Source organism: Phyllobates terribilis, unplaced genomic scaffold (genome assembly GCF_046119375.1).
Source record: "Phyllobates terribilis strain yellow unplaced genomic scaffold, ASM4611937v1 Scaffold_4__5_contigs__length_816908805, whole genome shotgun sequence".
Classification (NCBI taxonomy): Eukaryota; Metazoa; Chordata; class Amphibia; order Anura; family Dendrobatidae; genus Phyllobates; species Phyllobates terribilis.
Window position 1 is genome coordinate 79764965 of NW_027362764.1, and position 12666 is coordinate 79777630.

A 12666-nucleotide genomic window follows, 5' to 3' on the forward strand; every position below is an offset into this window, starting at 1 on the left:
TTTATAGGTGACATCGTCTTTGATTGGAGTCATTCTCTTTCTTTCCTACACCATCTTGTCCAGGCACCATGATGATTTTTTCACATCCACAGCTCATCTCTACACACTTCGCTCTTCTCCAGTCTTCTGCAGCACACCTCAGCACAATGCCCTTAAAAATAGCATTGTTCTTATAATGTTCCTGAATAAAAATATCTGCCCTACGCTGTGCCCCTGAATGCATAATTGCGCCTCACTGTGCTCCCTGCACAAAATATGACCCCTACACTGTACCTCTTATGGCTCATGGCCTTCACACTGTCCCCCCGATAAAATATTGCACACAATCCCCCTTATGAACTCTAACCATCACACTGTACACCCTTATTAGCTATAACTGCCAAATTGTTCGCCCTTTGGTACTATAACCGCCACACTGTCTGCCCTTATTAGCTATAACTGCCCCACTGTTTACCCTTATTAGCTATAACCACTACACTGTCTGCACTTATTAGACCACTGACCACACTGTCCCTATCTTCATTATCCCCCCACACTGCCCCCTTTCCATACTGGGCTCCCTCTTCATACTGCCCCACCCATACTGTGTCCCCACCATACTGTCCAGTTTCTATACTGAGCCCCCTCCTTGCACTTTCTCCCGCTGCACATTTTCCCACAAACTGTGCCCTCACACTGTCCCCCAAACTACCCAATCTCTATACTGTGCCCTATACTATCCCCTTACACTGTGCCCCCCCATACTGCCCAGTCTCTGTACTGTGCCCCTCCTCACACTTTTACCCTCTCTGCATACTATACTGTCCTCTGATACTGTGGTCTCACACTGACTCCCTTCTTTTCCCCCTCTCTATACTGTCCCCTATGCTGTCTCATCAAAGTGTCTCTCCATACTGCCCAGTCTCTATACGGTCCTCATTCTCACATTTTTCCCTCATATTGCCCCCTCACACTATCCTTATGTGCTGTCCCATCTCTATACTGTCCCCCCAAACTGACCAGTCTTTATACTGTGCACCTATTCACACTTTACCCCCCATAGTGTCCCCTCACACTGTTCTCCACACTGTCTCCTTTTTACACTGCCCTCCCCCACTCTGCCCAGTCTCTATACAGTGCCCCCTCACACTCACCCACATACTGTCCCCTCACACTATTTCCACCCCCAATAAAATTTCCCTGCATCTTCGTTTCTATTTGAGCGATTACCTTCCATCCATCCTCTACTCCTCTGTGACGCAGTAGTGACATCAGCAGCGTGATCAAGTGACCTCATCACGCCTAAGGGGTGCCCTCAGACTGCTGCCTGTGGCATCTAGCTAATTTTGTCTCATGGTAGAGGCATCCTCCTGATGGTGCTTCCCTGCTGACTGCGCCAAGGGCACATGCCCTGCTTGCTCCCTACCTTTTACCCCCCTGCTATAAGGTTGTTGATAAATTAATGCCAACATCTACTGTACATGCCTGTGTTGCACTGTATACTAAACATGTACAGGGCATTACCTTCCTTAGCCTCTCAATCATCAACGCCTCCTGCTGACAGGATGATCCATTTTCTAGAAGATTAGTGCCTACTGGAGGTTATCACCATAGAAACTGCATGATTTACAAAATCGTTCAAGACTGAAAAGAGCTTCCGGAGAAAAAAAAATACATTTTTGCAATATACAAATGCCTGTATTTTGGTGCACCAACAAAAGGTTAATTTTGTGAAATTACGCAGCTTCACAAAAAAAGTCCTTTGTGCTTCTAATGACCTGTGGCACAATTTTTGAGACAAGATAAAAACAGAATGTTTAATATACTTAGATTGTCTGATATATAGGAAAATGTTATCCTTCACATACAGTGGTAATAATAAGTTAGGGGGCAGAGGACAGTCCCCCAGGATTTTATGGACTACTCTATGATGATATTCCAGTCTTTGCAAAGAGGCAATGAGATCACGCACATGGTTAAATCCAGTGCATGAAGCGCATATATTGCAAAACTAGGGAGGGCTACCCAGTGCTGGGTGCACCAGTTGGGCAATATCAAAAAGCCACATTTCTTTGGCTGGGGTATTTAGATACAGGAAAGAGGCAGAAAATAGAAAACTGGACATTTGCCCCAGTTCATTAAAACCTATAACTGCACAGATGGTTCTGTTAATGCAAAGACGTACAACCTTCATGCCCTGTGTGCACGCTCATTTGAGCTCCATGTGTTCAGAGATATTCTTTGCATAATATCTTATGGTATTTCTCTCATTTTAGTCTTCATTTCTGTAAATGTTCACGAATTTCCACACAACACAAAATCTGTCTACCTTAATACTTGAATAAGTAAAAAGGGGAGAGGAGGGGGATGTGGCTGCTACGTCTCTATGTCTTAGCTATTGGGTGAACTAATGTAACAGAGGAGGAGATATAAAGTAGTAGCATAAACTTCACATCACGAAGATACTACCCTTGGAGCCAAAAAATAGTAAAAGGCATACAGAAAAATTACATTGTAATAATATATTCAAAGGGGATGCCCCAAAATTACAAATTATCCCCTATCCATTGAGGAATAGGGGATAACTGTCACGCACAGTGTAGGAATGACAAAGTACAACACGAAGGGATGAGGGGAAGGGAGCCCAGACACTAGGGAAAGGGAGAGTGGAGACCTAGGCCCTGGATAAGGAAGGGGGGGTGAGCACTGGTAAGTCCCCACTATAAACTAAAGATAATAAGGGAGACAAACACAGGGGGAAGAAACTTAGCTTAAGCCGACTTCAGAGAGATAACACCAAACGTCCTCCAAGCACCAGAGAGGAAGTAAGCAGACTGCAACTGCTCCAAGTATTCACAAGAGAACATGTGAATATCACGGGACCCTCCCTATAGTAAAGTGAAAGTATTTAAACACCCAGGCCAGGGTGTCAATCAGAGCAGGAGGGAGGTAGCAGTTGGGTCCTAAAGTAAGACAGATTTAAGAAGGCGTCTGTAATGCCAAACAAAGTGACCTTCTGCAACCAGCTGCAGAATGACTGCCTGCTACATCTGACACACCCGTGACAATAACTTGCTAATCACTGGATGTCCAACCACTGTGACCCCCAGCAATCCCAATAATGTAACCTTGAAACCCCAAGAATCAGATTCAGTTGAGTCCCATCTTGATTTGAGTCAAGTAGTCCCATTCATTGTCAATGGGACTACTGGAAATAACCGAGTATTCTCAGCTTTCTCCAACAATCCTATAGGCAACGAATGGAGTGAAAGACGATCATTCGCACCTCCTCTCCAATCAAGACGGAGCTCCTCAGAGCCCAGTTCTGGTGTTCCAGAGCTCTGTCTTCAGGATCACTGGAGGTCCCAGTGGCCCAGATACCAGTAATCCCCTATCCCGTTGATAAACATAACTTACAATTTGGGGACAACCCTTTTAATCTCTTGTCAAACTTTTGATAATAGTACCCCAACAGCCAGAGCATGGAGATGTCAGAGCCTCACTATGGTCCAAATTCAGTGCCAAAATTAAAAATAATGATCAATTTGTATCTCGTTCTTCTCCAGTCGAGTATAACAATAAATAACAATAAAAAGGAGACAATTATGTTGCTAAAGAAGAAAGTCATATAAAAGCCTTTGTAGCATAGTTATAACAGTATAATGATCACTTTTCCTAATATATGTTGATGGTTTTATTTGTAGAGTCAATTCGGTCACATGGAACCCACACAAGATGATGGGTGTTCCACTCCAGTGCTCAGCACTTCTGGTTAGAGAAGAGGTAAGACTTCATAACTTCTACGACTATAAGAAAATACATCATAAGTCTTTATCGTGTGATTTCCAGATCTTTAGCCAAATCCCTTATTATATATTGTAAAGAAAAGCGGCATCCTAAATAACTGGATCGGCCACCTTTTAGGTAGTGACGCCAGACATAATTTTTAAACTTCTGGAGGAAAATGCAACCATCATCAAAGCTGGAGTTACTCTTTAATGAACAATCTTTAAAAAGAACTTTTCACCAAATTTTTCATGTCGAGCTGATAGTGGCCGCAACGCAGAATAAAACATTTATTTTTAATCAGCTTCGGAGATATTAGCAATCAAAGTATTTGGCACCTAATGAGTTAACGTTTGTTAAGTCCAAAGGGTGTTATCAACTCTAAATCATATAGGGAGAAGAAAACACTCCAGCGAAAGCTATCTGATAACACCCACTTGGGCTTAACTATAGGTAACTCATTAGGAGCCAATTACTTTGATTGCTAATATCTCTGCAACAGTGAGATGAAATTAATAACAAACAAAAGTGTTTTATTCCACTCTGCAGCCACTATTACATTGTGTGTTCAGCTCAATATGTAAAATTTGGTGAAAGGTCCTCTTAGCCCGGGGTCACACCGATGCAAGAGCATCGGATATGATACGCTAATGACACTCGGCTCAAACTCTGCTGCGAGTGTCATGCTCCGATCCTCTCTCGAAGGAGAAATTAATCTCTCCATCTTCTCCATTGCCTGTCTCGACATATATCGGACTGCACTCGGAGGACACTCGAGTGCAGTCTGATGTTTTGCATGCACCCATAGACTTGAATGGGTGCTGAATCGGCATGAGAAAAAATTGCAGTTCTGCATTGCCTCATTGAATAACACTAGTCAGAGTGCAATGCGAGATGACTGCAATGTATTAAGAGGATAAAAATTTTGATGGGTGGTGGAGGAGGAGGAGTGCTTCTTTAAATGACATAGGACTTATTAACCTTCACTTATCACTGTGCTGAACTGACTTAGGTCATGGGCGCTCAGCCACTGTCCTAATGTATGACTGGTCATGGTGCTCTGCTCTGTAATACTTGAGAATATTTTTAATCATTGGCATATTGATAGTTATTAGTGATGAGCGAGCATACTCGCAAGTACTTGGTACTCGCACGAGCATCTCAGTACTCGAGATGCTCGTAGCTCGCCGAGTACTTGCGAGATGCTCGGGCGGATGCTCGGGTCCCGTCCCTGCATGTTTGTTGCTCTTTAGAGCGCCAATCAACATGCAGGGATTGCCTGCCACTCACTGTAATGCCGTAGCCATGTTGGTTGTGGCATTACAGTGATTGGCTGGCCGCACAGCGTCATCAGGTCTATATCAGACCTGGCGCCGCTGAGCTCGTCAGTCTACTTCGCAATCAGGCAGTGTAGGGAGAGGTGAAGCTGAGCTAGGGAGAGATTTGGTTGTGTATTAGGTAGTGTAGGTAGAAAACAAGTACATTACACATATCCATTTCAACAAACAGTCCTTCTGAGGACTAATCGATCTGAAGAGATATCAGGCAGGCAGTGTATATAGGCAGGCAGGGTATATAGCAGACTGCAGTGCGTATAGCACAAGAGGCTCCATTCCAGTTCTTCTGCTGCTGTTAGATATTTCTAGACAAAGGCCCAGGTCTCAGGGGCCAGGAATACATTTTCTTGGATCTTAATCCTCATTACTAGCTTAAAAAGCAATCCAGAGAACATAGTTTTTCTGCACCATTTGCTTGTTGGCACTGCAGAATACAGCCAGGTCCTTTCCATATTACAGCGCTAAAAATCCAGCTATTTAAAACTGTGGTTTGTCCGTCACACAGATCGCATATAACTGCGTTTAAAATACTGCCATTTTTGGCCTCCATTCAAATTTTTTTTCAGTGTGTCAGCAAAGTTTTTGACACCGGTTTGCTGTTCAAAATAGTTACCTACAGGCCAGGTATTTAAAACTGTGGTTTCTCTGTCACACGGATCACATTCACATATAATTACGCTGAAAAAACTGCCATTTTTGGCCTCCATTCAAATTTTTTTTCACTGTGTCAGCAAAGTTTTTGACACCCGTTTGCTGTTCAAACTAGTTACCTACAGGTCAGGTGTTTAAAACTGTGGTTTCTCCATCACATGGATTACATCTAACTTCGCTCCAAATTCAGTCATTTGTAGTGAGCGTGGAAGATATTGTCCTCCATTTAAAATGGGCAAGGCACCTGGCAAGGGACGGGGAACTGGATGTGATGGTGATGGTACATATTTGTTTTTGGTTATTTATTTTGCTTTACATACAAGTCATTACCCTGGAAAGGATGTTCCTTAGCATATTTCCCAGGAAAATCCATTTTGTTTTTGTTTTTGTATGTTTTATTGTGAGTCCGTAAAACTGGCGTAATACCTCTGACAACGTTGTTGACAGAAGTGACCTGGGAGTCATAAATGCTTCCAGGGGTCTTCCCCATGCTGTTCCCATGTCATTTGAGCACTGTTCCCATCGATTTGGGCAATTTTTAGGCCCTCTGCAGACCGCCGGGGGGAGCCACCTGAAAAATGCTCGAGTTTCCCATAGACTTACATTGGGCTCATTGCTCGAGTCGAGCACCCAGGTATTCCAATGTGTTTGACCCGAGCATCGAGGACCCGAGCATTTTAGTGCTCGCCCATCAGTAATAGTTATATTTCTATCTTTACCCATCAGGGATTAATGCAGAACTGTAACCAGATGCACGCTTCCTACCTATTCCAGCAAGATAAACATTACGACCTGTCCTATGACACCGGGGACAAGGCTCTGCAATGTGGACGTCATGTGGACATTTTTAAACTATGGTTGATGTGGAGAGCTAAGGTAATGACTGATCAAATATAGCAACATGACCTGTCTTATATTTGTAGTAAACTATTTTATATTACTTTAATTCTAACATAACATAATATTTTGCAGGCCTAATTTAAAGTCATTTTTTTCAACAACATTAAACAACTGAATGAACATCCTCCGGGCTCGCATGATGTTCATTCAGTTGTTTAATGTTGTTGAAAAAAAGCAGATCACAGATATGGCACAAAACTTAAGTCATTTCAATTGGCAACTTTAGGGCTTTAAGAAACACTAAAAGAAATCAAGATTAAAAATGTGGTACTCAGTAAGGGTAATTTTTCTCAGACCAAGCAGAGGGAAAAAATTATGGAATCACCCTGTAAATTTTCATTTCCAAAACTAACACCTGCATCAAATTATATCTGCTCGTTAGTCTGCATCTAAAAAGGAGTGATCACACCTCGGAGAGCTCCAACACAAAAGATGTCAATTGAAACAAAGGAGAGGATTATCAAACTCTTAAAACAAGGTAAATCATCATGCAATGTTGCAAAAGATGTTGGTTGTTCACAGTCAGCTGTGTCTAAAATCCGGACTAAATACAAACAACATGGGAAGGTTGTTAAAGGCAAACATACTGGTAGACCAAGGAAGACATCAAAGCGTCAAGACCGGAAACTTAACCCTAGAACGCATGACCATAAAAATCTACATTTTCACATACCTGGGACCTTTTAGGCCCGTGTGCAAATAACATGGAACAACTCAAACAAAAATGACAAACAACTATATACCTGAGGAATACCTAGAGTTTCAAAATTCTAACTAAAGTAATCTTGCAGAAAATAGAAAACAATTAACATGGCGGGCCTGCTAGGCCCCAGGTATGCGTTCTAGGGTTAAAGCAATATGTCTCCAAAACAGGAAATGCACAACAAAACAAATGAGGAACGAATGGGAGGAAACTGGAGTCAATGTCTGTGATCGAACTGTAAAAAACCGCCTAAAGGAAATGGGATTTACATACAGAAAAGCTAAACATAAGCCATCATTAACACCTAAACAGAAAAAAAACAAGGTTACAATGGGCTAAGGAAAAGCAATCGTGGACTGTGGATGACTGGATGAAAGTCATATTCAGTGATGAATCGCGAATCTGCATTGGGCAAGGTGATGATGCTGGAACTTTTGTTTGGTGCCGTTCCAATGAGATTTATAAAGATGACTGCATGAAGAGAACATGCAAATTTTCACAGTCATTGATGATATGGGGCTGCATGTCAGGTAAAGGCACTGGGGAGATGGCTGTCATTGCATCTTCAATAAATGCCCAAGTTTACATTGATATTTTGGACAGTTTTCTTATCCCATCAATTGAAAAGATGTTTGGAGATGATGACATCATTTTTCAAGATGATAATGCCATAGAGCAAAAACTGTGAAAACATTCCTTGAAAGAAGACAGATAAGGTCAATGTCATGGCCTGCAAATAGTACGAATCTCAATCCAATTGAAAATCTTTGGTGGAAGTTGAAGAAAATGGTCCATGACAAGGCTCCAACCTGCAAAGCTGATCTGGCAACAGCAATCAGAGAAAGTTGGAGCCAGATTGATGAAGAGTACTGTTTGTCAGTCATTAAGTCCATGCCTCAGAGACTGCAAGCTGTTACTAAAGCCAGAGGTGGTGCACCAAAATACTAGTGATGTGTTGGAGTGTTCTTTTGTGTGTTTGTTTTTCATGATTCCATAATTTTTTCCTCAGAATTGAGTGATTCCATAATTTTTTCCCTCTGCTTGGTCTGAAAAAAATTACCCTTACTGAGTACCACATTTTTAATCTTGATTTCTTTTATTGTTTCTTAAAGCCCTAAAGTTGCCATTTGAAATGACTTTAGTTTTGTGCCATGTCTGTGATCTGCTTTTTTTCAACAACATTAAACAACTGAATGAACATCCTCCGAGCCTGGTGATTCCATAATTTTTGCCAGGGGTTGTATATACACAATCCTGTATAACACATTATACCTGTGTTGTGCTATTCTTCCACTTTTGGAATCTCCCATTTGTTCTTACGCCTTCCCTTGGTGCCTGATCCATGTACTCCTGACTTCCTTTTACTCACTTCCCACAATGCATTCTATTGTATTAATGCAATGCAAAGTATTGGGAAAGTGGAGTTACAGTGGTTGTATCAGAGTAATCAGCCATCATCTGCCTGTAACAGCTGCAGATGGAGCGGAGCTCCAACTGCGGCCATTAATTTGTCAGATCCTCCAATCTGTGACAGTGGCATTGACGGCACACAGGAAGGGGATCGCGCTGTTCTATGCACCCATCGGCACGTCCGTGACGTGATTGCAGGGCGCTAATGGTTTGCCATGATGGCCAGGGGTCTGCTAAAGATCACTGTGCCTGTCATAACAGTACTCCTATGAAAGCCAAATTGTAGCTGGCGTTCATAGGAGACCGTGATTTTTGCTGTATAAAACAATACTGTGGCATTGCTGTTTAGTATATAGTACAAGCGATCAGATGATCTCAAGTTAAAGTCCCCTAAGGGGACTAAAAAATGCTGTGAAAATAAGAAAAAATGTTTTAAAGAAAAACGGTGAAAGGGAAAAGTCTGATCTATGAAAATATAAAATAAATTTATTCGATCGGTAAATGGCACAGCAAAAAAAAGAATCAAAACGTCAGAATTTTTCGGCCGTCGTAATACTGCAATAGAATGTAATAAGAGGTGATCAAAACATTGTATCCACCTCTAAATGATGTCAATGAAAACATTGTCTCAGGGGGGCAAAAGACAAATCCTCACCTAAGCTCCATATCCCAAAAATTGAAAATGTTACTGCTCTCGGAAAATGACGTCGCAAGCGAATATTTTTTTTTTTCACAACTTACCGATTGTTTTTTTCAACACGTAAATAAAACACCTGGAGAATCATATCAATGGGTCATTTTTACCTTTGAATGAATGGTGTAAATAAAATAAAATAAAAAACTATTGTGTTCATGCTCTTTTCTTGCTATTTCGACACATTTGTAATTTTTATTCCTGCTTTCCAGTAAGTCACATGATAAAATGGATGGTGTCATTCAAAAGGACAACTCGTCCCGCAAAAAAATATGTCCTCACATGGCTATGTTGATGACAAATAAGTTATGGTTCTTGGAACAAAGGGAGGAAAAGACGAAAGATCAAAAACGCGAAATCGCCCGCTCCTTAAGGGGTTACAGAAGATTTCCAAAATGAATGGCCTAATTGCCAAAATTATGATATTTTGTCCCATTGCTGGGGCTCCCATCGATTAGCCATAATCTGCTATTTGCAAGGAAACAAGTGTTCAGTTGGTCTGCACCGGGGTAATAAAGCCAATGGGCTGTACAAACACTTGGATGTGCTCGCTCCTCTGATGAGGTTAGTACAGTTCTCTGCTCCATTGATTTGGTGTCTTAAATAAGGAACTTCACCAAATTAACAGAGAATAGTGTAATTGGGCATTTGTGGTCTCTAGTGCAGTGTGGAGGACGGTGGCGTGTTATCTTGGCGACGTCATCCTTCGGCACATGATTGTGCCCTGATAACAAGTAGCGGCAGTGACCAAACTATAACAAAGGAGAAAGTAATTTCGGGTATCAGAAAGTAAATTGTACAACCTTGTGCTAGACTAGTAAATCAATTTATAGAAGGGCAAGAAACAGAGAAATCTATAACAAATAAAAAATAAAAATGAATGCTTTTTATGTTCATGTTTTTTATCTTTCTAAAAGCAACAACATCAATTTTCCTAATTATTCCACTTAATTTCTCTTTCAGGGAACAACAGGATTTGAGGTTCAGATCGATAAATGCTTAGAACTGGCAGAATATCTCTATAATAAAATAAAGAACCGGGAAGGCTATGAAATGGTGATAGAAGGAAAGGTATATCTAATATATCTTATATCATATTACTTTAAGTCAGCCACTTATGCACCAACATACCATATATACTATGTACGATGCACATGGGTTTTCCGAACTTAACAGCGTCCTAAGTAGGAGAATGTTATACAATAAATATCTATTTTTCACATACAGTAGAAATGGGGGAATTGATTTGCAGAATTCTAGTCCATCAACCGCTGATGCAAATTCCCTTTTCTCCTGTTGTTCTCAGCTCTTCTTTTGAAGAGTTACATACAGTGTTAGGGCAAGTGCAAACCTCCGTAGATTCTCTCATCCGACAACACCCTGATCAAACTGATCAAAGTTTAATCATAGTGCGAACCGATTCTCTCGGATGAGGAGAAGAAGGAGAAAAAAATTCTCCACCTTCTCCAATCTGTCAGTCAATGGAAATCAGACCGCAGTCAGGTGTCATCCGAGTATAGTTCGATGTTTCCCATGGACTCATTGACTTGCATGGATGAGTGCGACTCCAATGTCGGATCAAACTCGGGCATGCAGCGATGTTTTACTAGGACAGATACTGTCCAGGAAAAAAATTGGACACATGCACGGCCCCCAGAGAATAACCTTGTGTCACGGGTGTGTCAAATGTGACAGCATTCACCCTGCAGTAGGTAGCAGAAGATCTCTTCGTTTGGCATTACAGACACCTTCTTAGCTGTTTCACTCTAGGACCCAGCGTCTACTTCCTTCCTGCTAATTGACACCCTGGCCTGGGTGTTTAAATAGTTTCACTTTGCAGCAGGATGGTGCTGGTGATACTCACATGTTTTCTTGTGAATGCTTGGAGCTCTCAGACTGCTATCTTCCTCTGCGGTGCTAGGAGGACGCTTGGAGTGATCTCTCTGAAGTCAGCTAAAGCTAAGCTACTGTTTGTCTCCCTTGTTGTCTTTAGTCGTTAGTGGGGATCGACTGGTCCTGATCCCCCCTTCCCTATCCAGGGCCAAGCGCTAGGGAAATACAGGGTTTAGGTTTGCGTGCGGCGATTGGTGAGCAACCAATATAGGGACGTTAGTAGCGACAGGGTGATATCAGTTCAGCCTAGGAGGTCTCTACTTCCCTCTTTTCCCTAGAGTCTGGGCTCCCTTTCTCCCTTCCCTTTGTGTTGCACTTAGTCTTTCACACACCTTGTGTGGCATTATCACCGACCATGCCCATTTAGGGGAAAAAAAAGCCTGACACTTGGGTTTAATTGTGTGTTATTTTTTTGGGGGGCGTGTTTTTTCTCCTTTCTCCTTGGTATGGATTCAGTTGCAGAGCTCGCAGAGCAGCTGCGTGGTCTGTCTCTGGAGGTGAATGACCTCCGCTGTGAGGTTCAGCAACAGCATCAGCGGCTACAGGTCACTAATGTGGGGGTCTCTGCAGGTAGGCCTGTCCAGCCTGAACCCAAGGTTGCCCTCCCGGACAGGTTTTCAGGAGGTAGGGACAAGTTTTTTGTATTCAAAGAGGCCTGCAAACTTTATTTTAAACATCATCCTTACTCTTCCGGAAGTGAGGAGCAACGAGTAGGAATTGTGATCTCTCTACTGCAGGGAGATCCTCAGTCCTGGGCGTTTTCTTTACCGCAGGATTCGGTTTCGCTCCAGTCTGTAGGGGGGTTTTTCGGGGCTCTGGCCCTCATCTATGATGACCCTGACCGAGTCGCCTTGGCTGAGTCTAGGCTATGTCACCTTCAGCAGGGGAATTGGTCAGTGGAGACGTACAGTTCTGAATTCCGTAGATGGGCAACGGATTCTTAATAGAATGACTTAGCCTTTAAAAGCCAATTTTGTGAGGGTCTTTCTGAAAGATTGAAAGTATATGAAACCCCTCAGTCCTTGGAGGCTGCCATGTCTTTGACCATACGTCTTGATAGACGCCTCCAGGATAGACGGGTGAGTCCACCTTCTCCGAGACCTTCTTGTCGGGGTTATGTACCTCTGCTGGGGGAGCGGTCTGGCGGTGAACCAGTACTGAGGGAGGTGGAGGAACCCTTGCAGTTAGGGGGTACCTTCACATCATTCATTTCCCCAGAGATTCGCAAGAAAAAAGGGGTATTTTTTTGTGTGGGAAAAGGGACATTTTATTGGGACCTGTCCTTCAATTCCTAAACAAAAGGAGACTCGATT

The 12666-nt window shown here is 42.4% G+C and overlaps 1 protein-coding gene across 2 annotated transcripts in view; it reads left to right on the forward strand.

Moving 5' to 3' along the window:
* The window catches only part of GAD2 (glutamate decarboxylase 2), a 200474-nt gene that overhangs the window by 178200 nt on the left and 9608 nt on the right, over positions 1-12666 (forward strand). For both annotated transcript variants that reach the window (XM_073677533.1, XM_073677532.1), the window contains exons 12-14: positions 3684-3762; positions 6480-6629; positions 10424-10531. In XM_073677533.1, coding sequence (XP_073533634.1) covers positions 3684-3762; positions 6480-6629; positions 10424-10531 — 337 coding nt within the window. The remainder of the gene's footprint in view (positions 1-3683; positions 3763-6479; positions 6630-10423; positions 10532-12666) is intronic.